The 27,221-nt window shown below is 46.5% G+C and overlaps 1 protein-coding gene across 2 annotated transcripts in view; it reads left to right on the top strand.

The window, feature by feature from the left end:
- The window catches only part of RPS6KA2 (ribosomal protein S6 kinase A2), a 297,485-nt gene that overhangs the window by 43,599 nt on the left and 226,665 nt on the right, over positions 1 to 27,221 (top strand). Inside the window, exon 1 of one of the 2 annotated variants that reach the window (XM_055310839.1) lies at positions 26,038 to 26,183. The exons of the other annotated variant lie outside the window; for it this stretch is intronic. Within the exon in view, the coding sequence (XP_055166814.1) occupies positions 26,133 to 26,183 (51 nt within the window). The 5' untranslated portion in view covers positions 26,038 to 26,132. Of the gene's footprint in view, positions 1 to 26,037; positions 26,184 to 27,221 lie in introns of those variants that run through there. 2 annotated transcript variants of the gene reach the window in all.

Here is a 27,221-nt window from a genome sequence, read left to right as displayed (position 1 = left end):
GTCATAACTGGGTCCTGAGAAGACTAGCAGGAGATTGCTGATTTATTCTGCTTCTGTTTTCTTGTTTTTTTTTCTGACCATACTATATTCTGATTATACTTTCATCCTAATTATATTTCCTATTATGTTTTGTATTTTACTTTTATGATATTCTGAATAAAATCAACTCATGTAAAATAGCTCAATGCACGTGAAATGGGTATGTGTGTGTTACACGGGGGTGATGGTGTCTGGCATGTAGGGCTGTGTAACGGACATAGGGCTGTGTGTGAGCCAAAGGGCCTCGATCTGACCCAGCTTTGGCTCCCGTCTTTCTCCTCTGAGTTGGCAGTTTCTGGGGCAAATGGCTCAATGGATAGACAGAGGTTGCAAAACAAGGAAGGGGCTTCCATTAAACTGCCAGTTCTGCTAATCTGTTGCGAAACATACCAAAGCGGCTCAGTGCATGGGGTTGGCCTTTGCGTGGGGCTCTCCCCAGGAATAAAGGGCCCAATCGTAAATGATGGCAATCCACCTGCATTGTGAGGATGCATCCCACGGTTCTGCTCTTAAGAGGTTCTAGCATGTTCATAGGTGATTTTGCTAGGGAAACTGTTCTTTTAAGAAAAAGCCATCTTGGGATCCCTGGGTGGCGCAGCGGTTTGGCGCCTGCCTTTGGCCCAGGGCGTGATCCTGGAGACCCTGGATCAAATCCCACGTCGGGCTCCCGGTGCATGGAGCCTGCTTCTCCCTCTGCCTGTGTCTCTGCCTCTCTCTCTCTCTGTGACTATCATAAATAAATAAAAATTAAAAAAATCTTTAAAAAAAAAAAAAGAAAAAGCCATCTTAAAAGGTAGGTATCCCAGATATATATACCTGTATATATATTTTATATATATTTTATATATATATATATATATATATATATATATATATATATATATAAAATTTTTAAACCAAAAAGCCTCTAGGAATGCTCCTGGTGAGGGAGAGACTCAAGACTCACAAGATGCTGCAAAGGGCCATTGCCACATGCGCCTCCTGCCTGGAAGGAGGCCTGCAGGTACAGCTGCCTTCATGTGGTCTCCACCAGACGATGGAAGAAAGACAGGGGTTGAGACTCGAGTGGGAAGCTGGGCCCAACTGCAGAAAGTCCAATTCTCTGCAAGCAGGGGAGAGATTTGACAAAGGGGACACACATGGTCCTAAAATAATATCTCCTTCCCTAATTATTGGCACTGTGGACATAGAGACTAACTTCCATCATCCTGTCCTCTGTAGCTCCCAGAAGGCCTTGCAGTGTTGAATGAATGAATGAAGTTAACAAGTACCCGCCAACCCATGCAGCAGGTGGTAGGCAGCAGGAAGCCATGAGAGGCTCAAGGCTGACTGGGTGCTAACATGTGCACATGGGCTTTTGCACATGTGCTGTGTTAGCTCCCAAGGATCGTGGCAGCATACAGGAGGGCTTGAAAAATCAGAGGGGTGAAAGTCACCTGCCCAGGGTCACACAGCTCATAAAAGGTGGATGTGGAACTTGAACTGAGCAGTTTGGCATCGGAGTCTGGTCTCAACCACTGCAAAGATGTGCCTATGTGCTGGGATCGTGACGTGGGAGCGTTCATTTCTTGCAGGGCCACCTGCCAAATCCTGTGATAAACTGCCCAGTGTCCCCATCATTTCCTTGTAATCCTACCTGTCTTCTGAGGGTATTGGCATCGTACCTGCCAACTCTTTCTTGTTCCTTGACTTCTCTTTACTCCTCAATAATACTTGTAGCTTTAAACAATGTGACAGGCTTTCAGGAAGTCGGTATTTTGCTGCGGATGTGTGGTTAAAGAGTGGTGTAGCTGACAGCTGACCTTCCTGCATGCGACCTCTCCCTGATTCCAAATCCACTGTTTGGGGTATGAAGTGCTCATGATTATCGTTATCTTCCAAGCGAGGAGGGTGAAGGTCAGAGTCTGCACCTCAGCCTTGCACACTAGTTGCCCATGGGGCTCAGATTCCAGATGTCCTAACTTCAACCTGGATGCCCGCTCTGGTCTTTCTTCTTCATCAAACACAAGGTCGGAGGTATCTGGGCCCCAGAGTCACCTGGGCCCATCCAGGTCCCATCCAGGATTCTTCTCCCTCCTTGCAGGGTCCCTCCAGAGCCCGGGGCCAACTAATCATGACCATCTGTCCATCTCCAGGGGCTTTCAGCTAGACCAGGGGGGTCCTGGGGCTGGGCCCTAGGGTCTGGGCTGGCATCTTCTTCTGGATGCCACATCTGCTTGCTCCAGAGCCAAGTGCTTACAGAGACCTGAGGGTGCTGTGGGTCCCGCTGGAGAGGCCAGTTCCATAGGACCAGGCTCGCCAAGTAACCTGAGCCACCTACTGCCTTAGGGCCGCTACGATCAAGGGACAGACGCCCCAGATGCTTTTTATTTGTCATTATTATTAGAATGGGATCACCTTGTGAAAAAATAAGCATTATAGATGAGGCAAGGGTCTACACAGACTGTAAAGTATATCCTACCCCAATTCCTGTCCCCCCTCAAGGACACCTGTCTTTAGAGTGGTTTTCCTCTTATTTTTAGAAACCTATATGTGGTTATGTAAGAGATACAGTAGTATTTTGAGAGGGTTCATATAATTACAACAGTAACTTGTTTATTTCCACTCTACAGCTTGTCTTGGAGGTAAATCTCCATTATTCTTTTAAACAGCAGCAGGAAATTGCTGTTTGGTGTATTAAGTCATTTCCTTAGAGATGGGCATTTGGGGTTGTGGTGTTTTTGTGTTGTAAACAATGATGCATGAGTATCTCAGGACCATTGTTCTGCCCACTGCCTTCCTCGCGCCAGCTTCTGCTTGCCCAAACTGGTCCCCTGCCTTAGCCTTAGATTACAGCAGCAGAACCTCAGAGCGGGGACGACCCTGCAGCCAGCGGCTCTAACTTCCTCATCTTAAGGATGTGGAAACAGACTCGGACAGAGACTGTTTATGTCCATGGCAGCAGAATGACTCCTGGCAGCCCCACCAGGCCCCACCTAGCCCCACCCATGGCGTGGGTTTGGCTTCCCAGCAACACAGTCTCCTTTGATGCCAGTCCCGTAATAGGGAGTCTGAATGTCCTTTCTGTGTGCTAGAAACAAAGAGTGTCCAGAAGATGGACTTCATGCCCAGGTCCCGCTGGCAGATTCTTTTCTAGGTATGCTCCATCATAGCGCTTCCTCTCTGGTGCTCTCCCTGAGTGCAGGGTGGCTGCAAGCATTTTGGAAGACTTGCTTAAGGAGAGGGACCCTGAGGGACACTATCCATGTCCCCAGCATGTGCACTTTTGGTATTTAATTTGCCCTGGCCTATGATTGTTTCAACATAAACCCTTTCATTAGTCACAGCAGTTTTAATTACAGATTTTGAGTTGAGATCCTCATGAAATCGGTAAGTAATTACTCATCTCCCAAAATAGCAGCAGAGCACTCACGCTCGCCCAGGTGTTATACAGCAGGCAAGCCACTTCCGTTTTCTGGGAAGTGTGTATTACAGGACTTTCAAAAGAGAAAATATCCCTTAACACCAAACATGCAACTTCTCAGAAAGTGTCTTCTCCTCAAATATCTTGGGTCAGCTACGGGAGTTTATGGCATGGACACTCGGCACTTTGTAGGAGGTGTTCAGTGCACCAGGATTTAACAGCAAGAAGGCGGGCTTCACTTCTGCTGCTTTGTAGCACCTCAATGGCTGGCACCTGCTTTTCCTTCCCAGGCGCATAATGAGCTAACAGGGCTGCCCTAATAATGTGAGGTGAGCTGTTTGCAAAATATCCAGCACCAACTAGACATTGAATAAATCAAGGCCATGTTTCTTATTACCGAGACTTTCCTTTCATTTTGAATGAGGAAGACGTTCAAACCATCTCAAAAAGTTAATTATTCAATGCTGGTTTCTCACTCAAGTCTTACTCAATTCCCTTTGATAATACCTTTCTTTTTCTTACTCTTTCCTTCCTTTCTTTCTTCCTTTCTTTCTTTTCTTTCTTTCTTTCTTCTTTCTTTCTTTCTTTCTTTCTTTCTTTCTTTCTTTCTTTCTTTCTTTCTTTCTTTCTCTTCTTTCTTAGAAGCTGTTTATGGGGTGGTTGATGGCTCTGTTTCTGGGTCACACAGCCTTGGGTTTCCTTCTGGGTTAACCTCACTTTGGGGAAAAGTGCGTGGGTGGCCTTCAACTTTCGTTGCCAACCACTGACATGGAAACGTTAGTCCTTTAGTTAACGTATTCATTTTGTCATTGCAACTATTAGAAATCTATTCTTTGCCGTGATCTTGGATCAATATTGTAATTGATATCATGCTCCTATCCAAGAGTTTATAAAGCATCTACCATGTTCTTAGCACATGTAGGAGTTCACTAAACGGTAGTTATGTTGAATAGGTTTCACCAAACATTTGGTTAATATTAGTTAAAATTGAATATTTATTAGTTAAAATATGAATATTTGTTTAATGAAAAGATGTCCATTTTATGGTGTCCTATTAATTTAAAATATGCATTGAATTATTATGATGAGAAATGAAAGTCAATAATAATAAAAAAATAGATCTTAAGAGGTACCTGGGTGGCTCAGTCGGTTAAGCATCCAACTCTTAATTTTTTAAAAATGTTATTTATTTATTCATGAGAAAAACAGAGAGAGAGGCAGAGACATAGAGAGAGAAACAGGCTCCATGCAGGGAGCCTGATGTGGAACTCGATCTCAGGACTCCAGGATCATGCCCTGGGCCGAACGCAGGCGCTTAACCGTTAAGCCACCCAGGCATCCCACCAACTCTTAATTTTGGCTCAGGTCATGATCTTGGGATCGTGAGATCAAGCCCTGCATTGGGCTCCACACTGGGCGTGGAGTCTGCTTGAGATTCTCTGTCTCTCTCTGCCCCTCCCTCCCTTCTCTTGCATTCTCTCTCTAAGAAAAAGAAAAAGAGAGAAAGAAAGAAATAGCTCTTAAGACTTGGGGATTTAAGCCAGCTAAATGTTCAGATTGAAGTTCTTTCTCCCACGTATCCCAAAGTTGTCATTTCTGAGAAATTTGACATGAATTTCCCTTCTGCAGATCATGGTTGAATGTTGGGACATAGAATTTGCAAATTTTATTTTTTTTAAATTTTTATTTATTTATGATAGTGACAGAGAGAGAGAGAGAGGCAGAGACACAGGCAGAGGGAGAAGCAGGCTCCATGCACCGGGAACCCGATATGGGATTCGATCCCGGGTCTCCAGGATCGCGCCCTGAGCCAAAGGCAGGCGCCAAACCGCTGCGCCACCCAGGGATCCCTTTTTTTTTTTTATTTTTTTAATTTTTTTAAGAATTTGCAAATTTTAATATGAACATTCCTTTACAAGATCTCCTCAGTGTGCTCTAACCAGTATTACTAGGGTGACGTTTACCAGAAAGAATGCAAGGTTAATAATCATGCCCCCTTGCGATTCCTGAGCAGAAAGTAGTAGTTTGCAATCTGAAAAAAATGATGAGATTGCTCGCGTCTCCATTGATTAGTGTTTTGATGAAAAGTGGGCAGAATGTGAAGTACACTTATTTTCTGATCTATATTTCTGAATCTCTAATCAAACTCTTGATCAGATCCGGAATAACCATCACGGGGGTTGAGAAAAACATTCAAAATAGAAGTGGATACCCAGAAAAATCACTACAGACAACTTGTGCTGTTCAAGTGATAGTATTAAGCGAGACAGGTGGTAGAGTGGGGTGCGCATACTTTGAAGCAGGTGTCAATTCATTTAACATTCTTACTGGTACCAACCCTTGCATATGTTCAGGTTCTGTGAGATGTGAAAAAGGAAGAAAATGTTGAGTGCCTGGGGCCATTTTGGGAAATGGCAGCTAAGGACCAGGTAGAAATAAAAGAACAGACCAGAAGGGAAGAGCACTAGGGTGCACCCCATGGAGAGCCCCACCTGGAGCCCCACCTGGAAGTGCCTAGGAGGGGCTGCTGTCTGGCCCCAAAACCTCTGTCAAGGAAGAAGCAACCCCCTCCTCTTGGTTTCTCTGGAATTATGTCCACAGGTTGGCTGTGGTTCATTCTGGGTTTCACCATTGAAATGGTAGCCCCTTGTTTGCCCTTGAGGGTTGGAGTCACCGTATCAGTGACATCAGACCAGGGCCCACCGCCTGTCTTTGTGTGGTCCATGAGCTAAGAGTAAGTTTTACTGTTTTTTAAACAACTAGGGGAAAAATTTTTTTAAAAATTTCATGATCCATGAAAATGATATGAAATTGAAATTTCATGTTCTAATAAAGTATTATACCCCAGACACCCATTCATTGACCTGTTGTCCACGGGCATTTTCAGAAGTGACACGGCTGAGTATGACAGAGGCTGGCCCTCTTCAGGGACATCTTGCTGACTGCCACCATGGTCTGTTGGCTTTGTTTTCAGAATCAACCACTGTCAAAATGAGGATTTCTCCCATGTGGTTAGTAAACAGCCCTCAAGATCTTTGCTTCCTGCCATTTTTGATAACAAATGTTCGGTTGTTCATGCATGCACGGACGCGATGTACACAGACCACAGGCCAGGGATGAAACCGCCAGGGGCTGGATTTGTAGCCTTCAACCTTTCCCCTCCCCTGTTGTATTAACAGGCTCGAGACCTGTTTCATGGGTTTAAAAAATTGGGATTTCACTCTTCATGAACTCAAGGTCAGTGGCTGAGATATACTTGGTCTCAGAATGTCCAGTCTCAGTGGCCTCCCTGGGTGTGAGGATGCGGGCATCTTGCAACAGTTGGGGAGATTGTGAGATATGTCTCTTGAAATACTTGCTACTTACTTTCCGGGAACACATCGTCGTTACTCCATGTTTGGGGGTCAAGTTATTTTGACTGTTTTATTTTTTTTTTAAAGATTTTATTTATTTATTCATGAAAGACACAGAGGAGAGAGAGAGAGAGGCAGAGACAGAGGCAGAGGGAGAAGCAGGCTCCATGCAGGGAACCCGACATGGGACTCGATCCCGGGTCTCCAGGATCACACCCTGGGCCAAAGGCAGGCACTAAACCGCTGAGCCACCCAGGGATTCCCTTTTGACTGTTTTAAAGGGAATATGTGCACAGACTTGTATTTTCAGATATCTGTGTATTCTGTTATATGATTAAAAAGGCAATACACATTGGCCTTTTGATATGGCCCTAAGATTATTTTATTCAAGTGAACATGGAACGATTAGCCTTTTTTAAAGGGAGAATTGTCTTCAAAGGCTTTTAGTTTTTTCCCCGATGAGTTGGTGTAGGCGTCCTCTTGGAAACTGAGGTCCCGCCTGACGCATGAGGCTGAGCAGCGTTTCCTGCTGAACTGCCAGGCATTAATGTCCTCCCCGGGCCGGCATCTGTCGCTTGCCATCCGCCTGGCCAAGTGACAGCCTGCCACAGATAAGATCTGCCCCCGTTCCCTGGTGCGCACAACTAAGAAGCTAATTAAAGGAAGTGAAGGTAGACTCACAACGCTCTTTTTGTCTGTGTAAGGAGATGACAAATAATAAAACAATCATGATTGCAAAAATCTATATCTAATATATCTGCCCCAGGTATAAGTTAATTATGAAAGACACGCATTTGCAGTGTGGTAATGTGTCATGTTGGAACGTTCTGGAACTGAAGCAGATAGGCTGTATGTGTGCGGCGCCCCCAGCCGTCCCCAGCACTCTGTTCTTGAACTCCACCTCTGTCCCCTTCTCTCCCCTCCAGATCTCGTTCTCCACCCTGGGCTTCCGGTCCTCCCACTCTGGCTCCTTCTGCTCTGCTCAGACACAGGTTCTTTATTCTTTCCCTGATCTGTGGCAGCTCTTTCGAGGGCACATCGAGGCTTTGTTATGCATGGTACAAATATTTTTTTGAAGTTTAAATTCTGATGATATTATTTTGACATCCGAAAGTTTTAAATTTAGTCTTGATTTCATGCTTCGAAAAGTCCCATCCATCAAAAGATGACATAGACGCTCAGCCTTATTTTATTCTAAATACTTCAGTGTTAATTTTTCATAGTTAGACTTAATTTTTCTGGCATTTTGAATTCTAAGATGTATCCTAGGGATTTAACTTTTTTTTTCCAAACTGCTTATTCTTTGTTATTATAACTTTTTCCTTGTGTTCTGACTTCAGACATCGCTTATGCTCTAAAGCCTTACACATATCTGGATCTGTTTTTGGATTTTTCTCGTTCAGGAGTCTGCCTTTTCTTTCTACCTTTTTTCTGGTTTTGTTGAGATGTAACTGTCCTGCCCATGCTGTGGCAGTTTAAGTGAGCTGTAGCTCATGTTGATCCTCCTGCAAGGCGATTATCACCACAGCTCCCACTAACACCTCTGATGCATCACCTCATTACCATCTCTTTTTTGGTAGGAACATTTAAAATCTATTCTCTTAGCAACTTCCAAGTACGCAGCACGGTATTATTAGCCGTAGTCACCATGCTGCACATTCCACCCCAGGACATATGTATCTTATCCCTGGAAGTTTATATCTTTTGACCACCTTCCCTGACTCTGCCCATCCCCACCCAGGTGTACTCCTTTCTAAGAGGCAGCAGCATGGGGCCTTCTTGTTGGTATTTATGTGTCCACCTGACCTGATGGCAAGAGCCCACGTGTGGTACATTGGAACTGTAGTTCAGGAGCAGAGCTGCACTTACCAGTTACCTCCTCCTGGGGTGGGGCTGTCCTTGCCTTCCTGAGCTGATGTGCAGAGAGGGGTGATGGGGAGGGATGGTACCGGACTCCTGCTTCTGGCTTTAAGCCTGACCGAGGGGCCGAGAGGAAGTGCCCTGCCCTCCTGCCCAGCTGTTCTCCTTCTGTTCACTCACTGTCATGATGCAGAGGTGCTGTCCAGGACTGGCACTGAGCTGCTGTGCTTTTATTTTTTTTTCTTAATGTTTTGTTTATTTATTTGACACACGAGAAAGAGCACAAGCAGGGGAGGGGCAGAAGGAGAAGGAGAAGCAGACTCCCCGCTGAGCAGGGAGCCTGACACAGGGCTTGATCCCATGACCCCGGGATCATGACCTGAGCCGAAGGCAGACACTTCAGCTACTGAGCCCCCCAGGCGCCCCTGAGCTGTGTGCTTGATGTGTCCTGCCCCTTGTGCCAGCAAGTCCCTGGGCTGCATCCAGGAGAGAAGCACGTGGCAGGAGAGAGGCAGGCCTGGCATGGCCACTGTGCAAGTGCTAAGGGCAGTGAGGCCTGGCCCTCGGGCCGAAGAGAACAATCTAGAACACAGGGTGCTGAAGCCAAATTGTGCCTTTTGACAAAAACTCACTAAGGTGTGGTATTGGTTTCCTGTGGCTTCTGTTAGAAAGCACCATGAACAAGGCAGCTTAGAAACTGATTCTCGGGATCCCTGGGTGGCGCAGCGGTTTGGCGCCTGCCTTTGGCCCAGGGCGCGATCCTGGAGACCCGGGATCAAATCCCACGTCGGGCTCCTGGTGCATGGAGCCTGCTTCTCCCTCTGCCTGTGTCTCTGCGTCTCTCTCTCTCTCTGTGACTATCATAAATAAATAAAAAAATTAAAAAAAAAAAAGAAAAAAGAAACTGATTCTCTCGTGGTCTGGAGGCCAGAAGCCTGAAGGCAGGGCTGCTTCCTTTCACGAGCTCCAAAGAAGAACCGGCCCGAGCACCGGGCTGGGGGCTATGCTTGGTGCACCCAGCGTATAGATGCACTACCCCTCTGCCTGCCCCGTCCCATGGCCCTCTGTTCTCTGCATCTCTGTCTTCTTATCTTGTAAGGAGCCAGTCTTGTTGGTCCAGGGCCCACCCTGATGACTCATCTTCATTCCATGAATCTGCCAAGGCCCTATTGCAGATAAGGTCATGTTCACAGTTCTGGAGGTAGGACTTCAACGGATCTTTTGTGGGGACACAATTCAATCTGTCCCAGGCCCATAAATAAACTTTCTTCTTTCTCCCCTACGTGTTCTGTCTCATGGATGGGTCTTCTCAAGACATGAGCCTGGAGGGCCAGGCCTCAGCACTGAGCCACATGGCTTTTCTGTGGTTTATTGCAAGAACCCAAATGTGACCCAAAGTGTCCCTTCAGTGTGAGAGTGTGTCCCATGGCTCAAGCTAGTAGCATGCAAATAAAACTGGAAAATGAGCCCCTCCCCAGCTCGTCCACTGCAGGATGTGGGGGTGACCTGTATATGGTACTGGGGGGTTCGGGTTAGGCTGGGTCATGGGCAGGAAGGGTCCACCAGGGAACTGACACGGTTGGAGCAGGGTGTCAGACTAGCCCAGCGGGGTTCTTGAAACCAGGAAACCACGTTGGAAGCTGAGGCATGAGCAGTGGGGTTTTAGGCTGGGTGTGGTGGCAGCAGTGGTGTTGACGTGGGTGACGCCACAGCTGGACTTTGTAGAAAACAGCAATGGGCTGACTTGTGGGTGCCCTAACCAGCTGGCCAACTTCCTCTAGTTCTAGAATATCATGCCAAGACATTGCCACCTCTATAAAGGATGCAACCAAAATTGACCTCCAGGATATCACAGGCGAGACTCATTTGTTTTTGCCTCTGGTTTCACACTGAATGTTTCACAGACTCAGTGTTATGGGTTTTTTTTCTTGCTAAGAGAGTGAATCTGAGCGAATGACTGCATCAGGACAGGAATGAGTTCACTTCTAGGACTTGTAATTCACTCTTCTGTCCTTTTTGTGTTTTCAGCCAGTCCTCAATATTCCTATTATTTGTCTTCCCTCCATACCATTCATGACTGTTTTTGCATTTCTGCCCAGGGCTGTGACCCAAATCTCACTTAAAAGAACAGAGCACAAAGCAGTGGCTGCTGCCTATTTTCCTGCAGGGTCCACCTGCACAGATGAAAATCTATTCTTTCATCCCCCTTAGCATCCCTTAGATTTATTTTCCTCCTCATTTTATTAATCAAGTATGCTTTTAAAATACAAAACAACAACAAAAAAAAAGTTACTCTTTCTCCATGTGAAATCCAGTCACGGATTTGTGTGTTCTGGTCTATAGGAATCCAGCAGCCACAAAGTTGAGCTGTACAGCTAGGATTCCTACAGTCTGAAAAGAAAGGAGGTGGGAGTGGTGTTTGGACTAGGGCAGTGAGCAGGACTTGGGGATCGGGGAGTTAGGTGCTAGAGCAGGAGCCTCAGTGTCAGGGAGATACACCATCCTACAGATTGCAAGCCAATGATGCAGCTTCCATGGAATATGGATCCTTCCTTCTGATCGCGTGACTATGTTTTCTTGATCTATGCTTGTGTTTTTTGGCTTAATTTCTAAATGAGCTGTCAGGAATGCAGACCTCCTTCATCAGGCACACCCCCCCCCTGTTCACAGCAGGATCTCGCCTCCCACCTGAGGGTAGCCGAGCAAGTCATTCAACATACCTGTCAAAGTGGAGAATCTCCTTGAGAACACCCACCAGGTGGAGAATCTGAGAGGGTCAGCCCTCGAATATGTACTAGTATATTCTAATTGACATGCCTGACACACTGCATGGCTTGCTTCCTTTCCAATAAAATAAGAAAACTCAGGATAAACTTTGTGTGGTAGTAGTGATTCAGGTCAACTATGTCTATCCATAAAACACATGGTAGCATACGTGATGAAGAATTAAGAAAGCAGAGCCCTCTGGTTTCAATACATCTTCTAGACACGTCGGCACACAGCAAATTTGTGGACCTCGTGGGGCTGTATCGAGACCATGGGGTGGGGGGGAGGAGAGCAGCGACCACCTCAGTGTGTGGAGCTCCTGCCTGGTACCTCTCTCCCTAGGCTGCTACTCTTGTGTCTTTCTACCACCCACCCGTAACCTTAGCCCAGTTCCTGCCTTAGCTCAGGCACCCCAGAAATATTTGTCAAATAGTGAATGATGCAGCTGCAGAGCCTTATATAAGTCTATACAATGCGTGTTAACTTAGTCCCAAGTTCCTAGTAGTCCTCTGTATTTTTCTATGAGTGTCATCTCCTGTCAATAGCAAAAACAAACAAACAAAGAAAAAAATTTAAGTAGCATAGTATCTAGATCTGGACAAGAGGAGCCCCTGTCCCTGGACCTGAGCCTCAGGAGACCTGTCTGGCCTTGTCCCTCACCAGAGGATGAGCTCCTCCAGAATCTGCCCTGCTTCCCTTCTCACTATGCTCCAAGGGTGTGGCATCCAGACTTTCCTGCCCAGGTGATGTTGAACTTCCCTCTCAAGCCTGTGTGGGCCTCTTACAAAGGTCCATACACCTGTAGGTAGACCATGCCAGCAGTGTCCATCCCAGGTGCATTTCATTTGCCATGGCAAATCTCTGTGCTCAACTGGATCCCTTATTAACCTTTGATGTCTTTGGGATCTGTAGTGATGCCCCCTGTTCTATTCCTGATACTACTTTGTGCTTTCTCTCTCTCTTCTTCTTCTTCTTCTTCCTTCTTTCTTCTCTCTTCTTTCTTCTCTCTTCTTTGTCAGTCTTATTAGAAGTTTGTCAGTTTTATTGATCTTTTAAAAAAACAACCCAGCTCTGTTTCATTGATTTTCTCTATTGCTTTTCTGTTTTTAATGTCATTGATTACTGCTCTTTGTTTATATTTATTCATTCATTCATTTCCTCATATTTATTTGTATGTATTTATGTCCTTTGTGCTTGCTTTGGGTTGATATTGTTTTTTCTCTAGATATGGAGGGGAGAGCTTTCTATTGTTTTATCCTCCATTGTACCAATACCTTCTTCTGTTCTCTCCATTCTGCTATCAGGCCCAAACTGCAAACTTTTTATTTTGATTACTTTATTTTTCAGATTCCAGATCTCCACTTAGTTCTTCCAAACATTTCCTGTCTCTTAGTTGAGGGATTGATGTATTTATTTTCATTTGTTTCAACTGTTTTCAATTGCTTGTGGAAGCATTGTTTCATGGCTGCTTTGAAATCTTTGTCAGATAATTCTAACCTCTCTGTCATTCTGTCTTGGCATCTATTGGTTGTCTTTTTTCATGCAGATTGAAATCTTCCTGGTTCTTGGTGTGATGTGTGATTTTTTTGTTGTTGTTGTCGAAATCTTCACTTTTGGTTACTATGATATGAGACCCCAGATCCTTTCTAACACTGGGGTTTAAGTGGTGTGCTCAAGCACCATGCCAGCAGAGGAAGTGGGAGTGCCACCCCATTACTTCAGAGAAGGGTGGAAGACTACCCTTTCCACTTGACTCTTGAGTTGGGGTCTGTTGCTACTGAACAGAAGGGGGTGTTCTGGCTCCCAAATGTCCTCCACTTCTGCCAGAGGAAGCTGTGGCTTCATTACCACCGAGCAGTGGTTGGAGCCTTCATGCCCACTGGGTGGTGGACACCACCCTTGTGGGGTTATTGGGCACCTCATTATGGCCTGGTGAGAGGGACTCTAGGCTCCCCCACATGAGAGGTCAGGCTTTTGTTGGGGCTTCTTATTTTCTTCCTCTGTGCCCATTGGTGTTTGGAGCTGCTGGGTTCCTCAGTTCCAGGTGTGGGATACACAAGGCAAAAAGAAAACCCAGGGCCTGACCATCATGTTGTTCCTCAGGTCCCAAAGTTTGTAGCTGACCTGCCTTTCTCTCTACACATTTCAGAGTCTTCTTATGTTTGTTTCCTATGATATGTCCAGAGTGTTTGCTTGTTCTTAATGAGAGGAATAGTGAAAAGAGCATATGTCCGGTCTTCTGTATATGTAATATATATGCTCCCAGGATGTAATAAAAAGAGACAATGTATGACCACACACACTCACATGAGGTGCATGCACGCACACATTATTGCATAAGAAAGTGGACTGAGGATTACAGGATGAAGAGTGTTGTGCTGGGAAAATAGTTCTGGGAGCAACGTTTGGGTATCCATTTAAATCAGGTACTACTGATTTAAAGCCCCAGCATCTGCAGGGCTAGAGTTTTACCTTCAGAACTTCTGATTGGAAATGAGGCATAACAGAAAAGTTGAACCGAATCTTTCAGATGTTCAGAGATTTGTGTTACACGTTCTTTAGCTAATATGCCCAAGATGATATCAGAAGAGTGTCCTTACAGCAGTAAACCAGGAGATTGATAAGGGAGGGAGAAAAAGACACGGATGACTCAAGACATGGATATGATACACTCGAGCTGCACTGGTGTGATTAGTATTCCCTCGGGATTTTGCACATGACTTTCTATGGCATATTCTGGCTAAATATGGAATATGGCGCGTATGAAAATCAAAGCTCTCTCAGATGTTTAAAGATGTCCTTCCATTTAGAAAATCACAGTTGTTCTGTACACGACAGGGACCTTTGCAACCTCTAATTTGTTTTCAGCTGTGATGAGTCAGAGGACGACACAGAAACTGAAGTGTTTATTTGAAAAATGCTTCTTGACAATAATTAAATCCATCCTGGAGAATAGAAGGTACATTTATGCACCTATAAATCCAGGCGATGGCAGCGAAAGATTGAACACAGCTGGCTAAAGAATGCGCTGGGATCGAATTTCACTCCTCCCCTTCTTTCTCTTTTTGTTATTTGACATTTGCTAATCCTCCCAACCCACCTGCACATCTTGTTCTTCACCGATCTCATTTGCGATTCTGACTCTCATGGGACAGAGGTGGTGTAAAGAATAATGATGATCAGAAGCGGAATGTGATCTGAGATCAAAGTAAAACCAAACTAGTCTTAATTTCCTCTTCTCCGGCACGTAGTTATCCTTGAGTACATGCTCTATCTTTATTTCTGGCTTCTGGGACTATGGATCTGGTTCCTCCATTAATAAAAGTAGTGAAGTGTTAGATCTGTGTGAAGAGCACCCTGCAGGTGTCATCCCCTCACCCCTTTACAAACACCCAGTGAGGTCTGCAGCATAAACAACTGCTTGTTAGGTAAGAGGTCACTGAGCCCCCATCACAAGAAGTGACATCCCAAGGGCAAGCGATGGTAGGTGACAGAGTGAGGAATAACCATCATCCAGGCTCCTGGCTTGTAGAATGTGTGTGATCCTAATTCTGTTTTTCTTCTTTGAATATTGACATACTGAGCAGCACATTACCTGTGTTTCTCACTTCTCCCAGTTGTCTACGTAATTAGCTCGACTCAATCCACAGCGCTGAATAACCTTTAATTTTGTGGTACAACGTCCTGTTTCCATCATCTGTTGCCCGTGGTAATCGATGGTAGAGACTCCAGTTTGAGAAATCACCTATTCTGAAAATGTAATTAAAGTTGAAAATGAAAAGATTTCGATTGTTTGGAAAGGAAGCCGTTTTGGTGAAACCTTATAGTGAGTTCACACCTGTCAGTTACTTAATTACCAGTGAGGCCTGCTCGTGTCCCCGGCACATGCTGCGTGGTTCTGTGTGCTTCCACTCAGGGCAGCACGTGTTCGTCTGTGTGGTGTCACTGGGCACCTCCTGCCCTCCTGCTTTGTGGCAGCATCACAGGGGAGAAAAAATGGGTTATGTCTGCTTACACCAAAATTGTGGGGGGTTTTTTTGTTTTTAGCATCTGACCATTTTACAATATCCCAATAAAGGAAATCATTGAGCGTAGCTTAACTTTCAATGAGATACAAATTTTTTTGTGGAAAGCAAGTAACTATTATTAAAAATTAAAAAAAATATATTTATTCATTTGAGAGAGCACGAGGGGAGGGGAATGTAGAGGGAAAGAGAGAGAATCTTGAAGCAGGCTCCCCACTGAGCAGGAAGCCTGATGTTGGGCTGGACCCCAGGACCCCAAGATCATAACCTGAGCTGAAATCAATAACAGACAGAGCTGCTCAGGTGCCCCTCCAAGTAACTATTCTTAAAAGTGATTTTAACCCTAATTTGGCATCAAGCTTCATCCTATAGTGGCTCCAACCGAGTTAGTACTCACTGATAAAAATATACTGAGTTCAATTAGGTTTTTTTTTCCAGATCCAAGCAGAGAGCACTAACTTTTTAATGAATTAAATATGAATTTAAATGTAAATACATAGATTTAATTATACTAGAGAATATTTTCCTTTTTTTCTCATGGTTATACAATACCAGCAAGAAAAATTCTCTTCTTTAAAGAAAACAATAAAAATAATAAAGAAAATAATTAGGCAGTTCTGCAGTTAACTTGCCAATCTAATTCTTGCCATGCCTCTGGAACTGTTCATTCAGAACTGTCCTGGGTCTCATAAACCACTTAATTTCATACTTCTTCCATCATTTGACATGTGCGAGCTACATCGAGGCCCTGCCACAGGTAGATGCCTACTGGATGCAGTCTCTTGCCCTTTTCCTATGAACTTCTGTGAGCATTCTTTATTCTCGACTTTTCTGGATAATCTTCTTTTTCCTGGAGACTAATTACAGATATCTTGGGCCTTGTTCAATTTTGGTAATACTCTTTCCCTAAACTGAATTTATCCATTTGACCATCTGCACCCTGACAATAATTCTAAAGATCATTATCAAATCCTTTTAACATTTTTAAAGACTTCATACACAGAGCTTCACAATTGTTATTGAAGGCACAGGATGTAGTAATGGGCTCTTCCCGGCCTTGGGGACGTGCTCTGCTATGTCCACTCTGTGCTCGTGTGGACTGGAGTGGTAGCTGTGTGATATTTTACTTTGATTGTTGTCACAGGGTTGTATTTCTCTCCCAGGACTGCTTCTAAAGCCTGCCTCAGTAGTTGTCCTCTGCCATGTGGCCTTACAGTCTTTGGGGTGGGGTCTCCAGGCCACACAGCATGGGATGGACAGGTCACAGATTCCACTGGCATGTAGCCTGGATTACTGCTGGAATGTTCTCCAGAGCAGTTACGGTACCTCACATTCCCAGAAGAGCTGCGTGAGGGTCCTTCTTTCTGCCCACGCTCACAGACTCTGGGTGCTGTCAGACTTGTAGGATCGTATAGACACGACGGTTGTAAAGTAGCATCTCCTCACTTTATTTCTCTCTGATAATGTTCAGTGACTTATGTTTTATTATATATTGCCAGTCACATGCATTTCTCTTGCTCCAAACTGTATTCATGGTTTTCTTATTGTCTGATCAGGTTCTTCCATCTTTTCTTATTGATCACCGCATTAGCCATGCAATTATTGATACAGAAAAGGCATTTGGCAAAAACTTTATCACATACGTTTGATAAAAAAACTTCCATTGGTTATTATAGGCATAGAGAAATGCTATTGATTTTCAAGCTAATTTTTATATCCATCAACATTTTTGAACACTCCTTAGTTTGAAGTGTCTTCATTCTGTTGGGATTTCTGTGCTAGGATTATGTCATCTGCCTGCAAGAATGGTCTTTGATCTTCCTCTTTTCAAGCCTCCTCCTCGCCTCCTCTTTCCCTTCCTCCTCCCCTCTTCCTTTCTCACCTTTTTCCTCCCCTCCCCTCCTCTCCCCCTCCTCTTCTCCCCTCCTCCTCCTCTCCTCCTTTTCTTCCTCTCCCCCCATCCTCCTCTCTTTCCTCCTCCCCCATCCTCTCTTCTTCCCCTTCCTCCTCTCCCCCCTCCTCCTCTCCCTCTCCCTCCTTCCACTCCCCCTTCTCATTACTTTGGTAAGGAAGGACCTTTGATACCAGGTTAAACACTTGTTATTACTGGGCATCATTTTTCCTGATTTTAAAGTTTCTTCATTAAATGTGATGTTTACTAAATGTTTTGGGAATATAACCTTCACCAAGTTGAAGATGTTTTCTTTTACTCCTTGTTTTCTGGAAGCACTTGTGCCAAGGGTGGTGATGTGCTCAGTCCTGTGTTTGGTAAGGCCACTCTGGCCCCATGAGGGGCTGCTGCGGGGGGCCAAGCCTGGGACGGCCACAGCTTGCTTCAGGATGGTGGTGGTGGAGACAGAGGGGTAGGTAATTCGAGGACCACTTAAAGGTAATGACTTTGTGCAAAATCATGTGCTGAAAACAGCAAGATCCAGAAGAAATATTGCGTTGCAGTAGAACACTCAAAATCTCAGAAATTTTGCAACCAGAGCACTAACCAAAAATAATAATAATAATAATAATTAACAATCCTTGCATAGATAAAAATATTTCAGATCCCTAATGAATCAAACATGCTGCAATACACATGGAGTTTTGCTATAATACAGAGAAAAATAAAGCAGCTTGGTGACGGGCCAGGCAAGGACAGATGGGGTGGTGGACCAGGGAGCGAGGTCAGAGAGAGACAGTCACAGGCTTTGCACAAAATGGAGTAACACCAACAGTGGATGTCCTGGAGCATTATCTGTGCTCAGTCCTTCCGTCGAAGACCCCAGAGAGTCTTGCAACACTGACACTTTCAAGGCTGATCATGAGGCCAGACAGGACCAGGACAGGAAATGTGGTTCAGCAGATGTCGTTCATGGGAGTATAAGCTTCTGTGTCCTGCTGCTGCCACTTGTGTTAGCATCCTTGGTATTCAGCGTGGTGCCCTCCAAGTGCCACAAAAGCCTGCCTATGCCCACTGCGACCTTACCATGATGTTCACGCCTACTCAGTCCCAACTCCGTCCCTTACAAATGCATTTGTAGAACATACCTGTAGCAAACCAGGCTGCCTTTCATCCGTAGCTTGCAAATGTCAGGACACTGCTTTTGTAAAGGGTCAGGCAGGTGGTTGGGAGATGCTGATTATCTGCAGAAGCTTCTAGAAGAAGAAACTGACCTTGAATCACCTTGGCTACTTACTGTCTGTTATCAACACCTGTCTTAAGATTATTTTAAGATTGCTTATTTTAAGATTGCTATACCTGTGAGGGATATTTAAATGTGTGTTATTTACTATCCAGGTAAACTAATCCCAGTTATTCAAGGGATGGGGCGGTTCTTCTCCAGATGTAACCCTCATCTCTTATGTGAAGTCAAGTTCCAACCTGATCATCTGTGAGAAATGTGAGCCCATTTCTTCTAAAACATGAAAATAATACCCAAAATCAATTTACGTTCTTTTGAAGACCATAGCTAGGAAGTGCACTCACAAAACAGATGTCACATGAGGAAGATACACCAAACAATCCCATTTGTCAGATTTTATACTCTCATCATTTCTTCCATTCTCTTTGGGTTTTTTTTCTCATGTAGAAAAAATGAACACCTTAAAGCAGAAAGGTACACATTAGGTTAATTGAATTGCAGACAAGAAGTTGGGAGTGGCCAGCCTTCCTGGACTGTAATCACAGCAAATGCAGCATTGCGTGCTTTCACACAAAGCCCTTGTCCTTTGATCACACATGCTATGTAGCACTGTTTTTCTCTGTCATATATTTTCCGTGAAGAATTGTCAAGCCACCGAGAGGAAGCCTGGAGGAGGAAAAAGATGTATTTTTAATGACATGGGTGTGAAGGATGCAAGGCACTCCTCCAGAGTCATCCTGGCCTGAGGGGCATGCCACGGGTCCTCTCTGGCTTCGGTTACCAACTAACTCCTCTTCATGGCTGTGTCTCTATTTGAGGTGTGGCAACTTGGTAAAACCACATCGGAGGCCTCCAAATGAAGTTAATTGTATATTCTTTGGATTTACAAACTGGTCTCAGTTAATGTGAGTTGAACCCTGTATATAAGATGCATTATCAGTCCAAACAAAGCTGTCACCCCTCCTCCCACGGAGAAACTTGCTTCTCCTATGACAAGAAAGAGAGGTCATATCCGAAATGTGTCTGGTCATTCTCATGATGACATAATTGGGAAAGGATGTTTTAATCAATATATTAGCCATCGGCATCCATCTGTAACAGGCATTCTGTGAACGGGACACTTAACATAGTGACAGGTAATAACATGATTTTACCTGTTTTGCTTGGTGAAATGAGTCCTAAAAGTTTCATCCCATCAGAGACATGTGTATTCAAAAGACAATGATGCTGTGTGCACCCCCAGCCCAACAATGGCCTGTGGCTGTAGGACAATCTGAGTCATAGGCAGAAGCCCACACAACAAGGAAGGAAGTGGGAGAGGTTTGCAGCGGGAGGGTCTGAAGGAGAGCTGGAGGGGGCCATGTGTCAAGGACAAAGAGCCAGGCACTTGGATGTGTCTTTCGCGGAGGCTTTCGCAGAGGCAGGTCTTATGAAACAGGGATGATGACAAAGCCTGAGGGAAATGATTCCCAAGGGAGCGGAGGTGTTCTCAAGGCACAGTTTAGGTGGTGCACTTCTTGGGGTCCTCATGTGAAGGAAAATCGAGAAATTATTATTTTTTTTAAAATCCAGTGTGATTCCATATGTAGCTTTTCAGGGACACTTTGGAAAAGGACAGATGTGAAAGGCAGACAGCAAACACAGCAGGTGAGTGAACAAAAATCTCCAATTGCAGCATCATGAGGAATAAGCTCCAACTTGAGTAAAAGGTCTTTTAAAACCTCTTGGTTCTTGAAATCTCACAGCTTGGCCACTTGCAATTAGGCTCTTCTCCATGTCACAGTGAATCATTGTAACCAGACCCTCTAACCCCACTTCTTTGCCCTCCTTTCATCTCCAACTGGGCCTTCCCATCTACCGCTTGTCACCTGGCTCCCCAGAGCCTGCTATGTGGAGATGCTCTTTGGGGTGCAGCTATAGCAGTGAGTGTGCATACCCACATCCCTTCTCCCTATTTTGGAGGAAACTGTGGCAGGGCCTGTGCTGCTGGATCCATGGATGTGCTTCAGTGCAACAGGGAGACTCCAACACATTGTGATTCACATCAAGGAGGATTGAATCTGTCATGGAGGGGGTCCCAAGGTGACGGCCCAGGTGGCTGTGGAAGCTCAGCTCCACGAGGTCACTCAGGGACCCAGATTTCTTCCATCTTCTCACTGCACCATCTTTGAAGGTGTGGCCCTTGTCTGTGGAGGTGAAACAGAATCCTTCTCAGATAGGGTTTCCACCCTTCAGAAGACAGAAAGGGAAATGTAGGACCTTGACTCCATCTTCAATGAGATGTTGTAGGGTCACATCAGTCCCCTGCATGTACCAGTGATCTGAGCTCAGCCACTCAGCCACACTCAGCAGGATGGGAATCTGGGGGACAGCTCTCTCACTAGCTGGCTGGGTGCCCAGGTGCAACCCAGCCTGAGTGCCACCCTATCTGACTTCTCAGTGAATCCTGCTCATTTCTATGTCTTTGTGTACTCTAGAGTTTATTTATACCATGTGGTACCCTGTAGCTTATCTTAGTTTTTCTAGGGCTGGTTGGTGTGTTTTGTTCTTTACTTTACCTTCTTTCTAGGCAACATCTTCCCCTCTTTGGCTGATGTGTTAGTCAGGCTTCTCCAGAGAAACAGAACCAGTAGGATACATACATACAGATAGAGAGAGAGAGAGAGAGAGGTAGAGAAAGAGGCATTATGAGGAAGAGGCTCAAGTGATTGTGGAGGCTGACAAGTCCTGATACCTACATTCAGCAAGCTGGAGACTCAGGAGAGCCCATGATATAACTTGCAGTCTGAAAACCAGCAGGCTCAAGACTCAGGAAGTTTTAATTCAAGTCCAAAGGCAGGAAAAGATTGATGCTTGAAAGCTTGAAAGCAGTCAGGTAGGTGGAGTTACCTCTTACTTAAGGGAGGATCAGCCCTTTTGTCCTATTCAGGACTTCAACTGATTGCATAAGGCCCACCCACATTGGTAGGGGATAACCTGTTTTACTCTGTCAACCTATTCAAATGTTAATCTCATGCAAAAAAAAAAACATCCTCAGAGACACACCCAGAATAATATTTGACCAAATATGTGAGTACCCAGTGGCCCAGTCACGTTGACACAGAAAATTAACCATCACAGATGATTAGCAAATGGTAGGAACATTTGCTATAATGAGGAAAAATGGAGGAGGAGCTGTTTATCTTAATAGGTGGTTCAGGGAAAACATGAGGCGTTCAGCTGTGGATTTGTTAGTCGAGTTTCTGTGGAAGAGTGGAATGAACGTTGGTTCCCAGCAGAGAGGGGACGTGTGAATCTGAAGCTTGGACGATAAGTCTGGAGTGGACATAGAAAGGGACCTGTCATCTGAATATACATGTGCCTCCAGCTCCCGGGGCAGGTCTCTGATGATCAGCTCTTGACCTCACAATCTTGTTCGTCCTGCGTGCAGTCAATGACCAATCCAGGTGGTATTCCCACCCACGGGATCCCAGACAACCTTGCTGTTCACTCAGCCCTGGTTCACGCCCACCCGTCTGGCTCCTCCTCTTGCAGTCTTTCCCTGGTCAGAGCCAGTTACCACCTGGAGAAACACCCTAACTAAAACCTTCACGTGGTCCTATTGCTCGGCCCCGTTCCAGCCACACCACCTTCTCGGGACTGCTGGCCCGGGCTCTGTTGTGTTTGTGTTATCCCTGATATTTTGTCTTTGTGTAGGTGGTTCTGTTCACTTTTCTTGGCCTAGATGATCCTGACTCACCTGTAGACAGGTTTTCAGCTTTGATGACATTTGCTCCAGCCTGGGGTGTGGGCTTCCTGCCCTGCAGGCTCCAGGGAACTGGCGGCTTAGCCTCCTGACAACGGTAGTTTGTGTATTTAACCTGTGGTTGGTTGTTGAGTGATGTTCCTGCACCAGAATGAGAGCTCCACGAAGCTGGCTCTCTTCCTCTTGCCACTGCTTTTCCTGAGTTTATTTCACAGCCCAAGTGACTCATGCACATTTCTCAGATACATGGATGTGCAAAAGGACAATTATGCATAACATGCTAATCACATCGGCAGCTAGCATTGTGCTGGGAGGAGTGGTAAAGACATCCAGGGATGAAGCCAGCATCCAGAACCTTGTGTTCTGGCAACCGAGTGCTCTCAGTGTGGATGGGAAGCATACCTCAAAGCTATCATCTTCCGAGAGACGTGGCACGTTAGTGTGAGTTAACTTAGTGTATCTTCTGTCTCGATAGAGAAAGGAACTCATTCACTCATATCACAAATATTGCAATATTGGGGCGCCTGGGTGGCTCAGTTGGTTGAATGTCTGATTCTTAGTTTCAGCTCAGGTCGTGATCTCAGGGTCCTGGGAATGAACCCTGTGTTTGGCTCCCTAGTCAACAGAGAGTGTCTCCCTTTCCCTCTGCCTCTGCCCTTACCCACTCCCCCACTCATGCACGCGTGCTCTCTCTCTTTCTCTTTTGCATAAATAAATAAATAAATAAATAAATAAATAAATAAATAAATTCTTTTAAAAACATTGCTATATTCAACAGTTCTCATTATTCTTGATTTTGTATGTGTAGCCCTAGACGTATAGATCTATGTGCAGATTTGAGAGTAATGTGAATTGTTTTATGATGTAAATGTCACTCTGTTGCCACACACAATTCATGCAATCTTGTAGTGGTTTCTGAGTACTTCACACACCATGAGTTGGAGCATGAAGAGAAGCAAAAATACGTGGCACTATTGCGGAGGGGCAGTGACACCCAAGAGTCTGGTGCCTCCCCTCTGAGAGGTGGGTGTGATAACCTACCTTGCTCTCACTTGAGTGCTTCCGAGTCTCCAAGCCTGCCCGACCTGGAGCAGCGTGTGTCCAAGGTCCCTTGGCAACTCCTCTCCACTGCGTCCACCTTCTTGGGTCTTGAAGATGTGGGATAAGAGTTTGGGACAGTATTTCTGGGATCCAGAACAGAGCTGATCAGGACAGTTAACCTTCAGGGCTGTGGGCTGTGCTGCACATGCACATTCTTTCATGTTTTTTGCAATGCAAGGCTCTCTAAAGCATAGCCCAGGGCAGGGGCCCCTCCTTTCTAGGTGTGTGTGTGGGGGTGCTATTGTATGCAGAGCAGGTAAGGCACTCCCCTGCTCCCCTAAAGGCCAGTGGGGATACAGACCAGGACAACTATGGCCATACAGGGTAACCCAGGGCACCCCAGAGGTAGAAAGGACTGGGACCTCACCCCCTGGAACTCTCTCTGCACCTGGAAGCAGGGAGGAAGTTGGCTAGACCAAGGATGCTGGAGAAGAGGTGTTCCAGGTCGGAAAATCCCTGCCACAGGGGGTAGAGGTAAGGATGAAGGACTGAGGATGACAGAGGCCTGAAAGATTTTTAAGTCCATCTGGTCACACTATGGAGAACGGATGACCGGACAGGAAATGGAGATAGGACATGGAGGGCCCCGGGGTGCACTGCTGCAGACATCGGGGGACACACAGGTGCACAGGATGGTGGATCTAAGGACACAACAAGGAGACTGAGTCAGTGCATGAATGAAAGGGAAAGACCCCAAACAGCCGGCCCTTGTTTGGGCTTCAGTAATGGGGTGGAGGACGTGCCATGGCCATGGCAGTCCGGGGCACAGCAGCGAGTGGGGGAGGGGAAAACCACTGTGGGGCCCTGGGGGCCATGCTGCCTGCTAGACACCAGGGCCTCCATCAGCAGGTGGCTGGTGCAGATTTCTGGAGCTCGAGGACACTGGGCAGCCAGAGACACAGTTTGCATTTAGCACTGTGTGGATGGTAGGTAGGCCACCTGGTGGTCAGGGGTCCCCACAGCGGGGCTGAAGCACGCCTTACCCTCCAGGGTCATGGAATTGTGACTCCAAGGACCTACACAGTCATCCACCCCAGGCACACACTCATAAGATGGGAGCGGAACCCCTGCGAGGCCACCCTTGGCACCTGTCTTCAGCTGGAACATTACTAGAAATCTCTCCCCAGCTGAGCGGGTTAGCGACATCAGTGGTTGCGGTGACAGTGACTTCATTGCATTGGAAGGCCGTGAGCAGACAGGCGGGTCCAAACGGGGAGATTCTCAGCAAATTCCTCCAGAAGAAACGCCCGTTCTCCTGATCTCGGCGATCACCTGAACGCGAGGCTGAGCAGGTGGTTTCTGCAGAGGCCTGACTTGCTGAAGGAAATTCCTTCTTTGGTTTCTGGGTCTCCATGTGGCAGATAAGCTGTGTGGGGCGAAGAGCCTTTGGACGGGCCACCTCTTTGTGGAGATTCAGGGGCATGAAGATATTCTCTGTCTTCTTGTTAAAAATGGCACACAGATTCCCAACGAGCAACAATGTGCAATGACACCTGAGAGAGATGTTTATTAATTTTGTCATTCAACAGAATGGTGAGAATCACAAACGAGAGCAGAAGCCCTTGGCGGGGGGGGGGGGGCGGGGGGCGGGGGGACAGAGTGACATTAATAATGAAGGGCATGTAGGCTGAGGTCCTGACCCCTCCTTCCCTCAGCAAACCAGCTCTGTCACTTTGGGCTAAGAGGTGTGTCTAAGCAAGAGCACGCGTCCGTGAACTTTTTTGTGTGTGTATTTCTCCTATTTTTCTTGGCTTTCTCTCCAAAATTGCTAACACCAAGTTATTCGGGAAAGCACAGACAAGGGACCTGGTGGGGACGGCTGGAAGTGTCAAACGGGTTAACAGGGAAAGCAGCTCATCACGTTAAAGCAGCCAACCGCGTCCCTCCAAGGAGCCGCGGGGTGGACACGAATGGTATAGACATTTCTTTTTAAAAACTCCATCATCACGAAACTGCTGAGGCCACTTCATGAACAGTGTGAGTCCACTTTGGATATCTGTGGCCGGAGGTTTGGAGAGAGGTTCTGATGTGGGGAGGCCAAGGACAGCCATCGGACACAGGAACAGGGAATCTTTGTGGCTTTGCAATTAAGCCGCGTGGCGCTGGTGCATGGCTCACATTCTCCCGGTTTTAGGTTTCGTTAGCAGAGGCCCTACCAAGGGTTCACGGAGATCAGAGTCTGAAAATGACAAAAATAGAGCGTCCGGAAAAGAATGCATGGAAACAATGCTAAGGACCAAGAGAATCACGTCCCCGGCCACCTGCCCCGCGGCCTCCCAGGATGTGGAAGGAGCATCACGTGGGTTTGGCAGCACCGTCCGAGCTGGGATCCGGCGCCTCCCCGCCGACTGTGTGCGTCCTGCCCCCACCGCCACTGGCACGGCGTTAGCGGCTCGTCTGATCCGGGCTCCCCTCGGGCTGGGCACACGCGCAGCAGAACAGGTGGCCAACCTTGCTAACTTGCCACCCAGTGGAAACGGCAGTCCCTATATTAAGTAAATGACCCCGAGGTGTCGGATTAGGTCAGCCACTAAAAGCGGTTCTGGTTCACCGTCGTCTTGCCCGCAGCTCTCCGATGCCGCCCGGTGAGGATCGGCCTCTGCGCGGGGAGCTTTGCTCTGACACGTGGAGGGGGCGACGCTCCACCAGGAGGAGGAGGAGCCGGTGGCTCCCGGGCCGGGGGCCGTGGTCGCTGACCCGGGCACTATGCTTTCTCGCTTCCGGCAAGCCTTCTCGAAGTTCTATGGGGCTCTGTTAGTAAGTAGCTTCCGTTCTGTTTTCACCGGGCGCTTTGCATCGGGAGCCGGGCGGCCGGCCCCTTAGGGACTCGTGCTTCAAAGTCATCCGTGACATTTGTAACCTTTCCCCCACCCTCGCTTAATATTTGATATGAGACGGCGTGTGATTTTCTGGAAGCATTTGCTTTTCTTGTGTTTTTCTTTGTTTAGGTGCAAACGCGTTCTCCGTTATTTCTGTTTTTCTTTAAACTTTGGCTTGCACGAGGGGCCCGTCCTGCGTCGCGTCCGTTCTCTGCCCGACGTTATTCGATCTCGCCCTTGAGCTGGCTGGCGCCGGGCACTGTGCATCCCAGCCCACGTTCGGGCCTCGGGCTGCCGTGCTTGCTTTTCAGCAAGGGGAGATTTTAGTTGAACCAGAGCTGGCGGCGCAAGGTAGGAGGCTGAGCCGTGTTTGCTCCTTTCCCCTTTTTCTCACACTTCTGTCCTCACCTGGTCTTTCTCTGCTTACTTTATCCCACATTCCCCTCCTCCTCTGAGATGGCGGGTGCTGGCAGGTGACGGTCCAGGCTGGCTCTGTGGGATGTCGCCGCAAGGTCCCTCATGCCCAGCTCTCTAGTCCCTCTCTGAGATGCCTTTCGATGTAATCGTGTCTTTAATAATTTGTAGTTCGCTCTCCCCACACATGATTCCCTGTCCTGTTACTGGTCTCACTTAGGAGGATGACTTTTCATTGGTCCGTGGCTACTCATCGGGGGCGGGGGGCCTGTGCCCTGGCCAGCTTCCTACTAGCCTTCTGGGATTCTTAATGTCCTATTCCAATCTGTGGACAAACAAGTAAATGCCTGGGTAAGAAAATGCCAGAAACATACTTAGCATGGTTACTTGGAATGCACCTTTGCCTCAAACCCGTGGGGCCTCCAATCCCTTTGAAGAGAAACGATTTTGGAGGGCCAGATGTGCCATGCACAGTGTGGTACTAACAGGGAACAGATAAAATGTGGGGTGGAGTGGGCGCAGTGGCAAAGGAAGCATCGCGGAGGGGGTCTAACCCCCTGGC

This window comes from Nyctereutes procyonoides, unplaced genomic scaffold (genome assembly GCF_905146905.1).
Source record: "Nyctereutes procyonoides isolate TBG_1078 unplaced genomic scaffold, NYPRO_anot_genome, whole genome shotgun sequence".
NCBI lineage: Eukaryota > Metazoa > Chordata > Mammalia > Carnivora > Canidae > Nyctereutes > Nyctereutes procyonoides.
The sequence above is the reverse complement of the archived record's forward strand: the minus strand, read 5'-3'. Positions and strand labels throughout refer to the sequence as shown.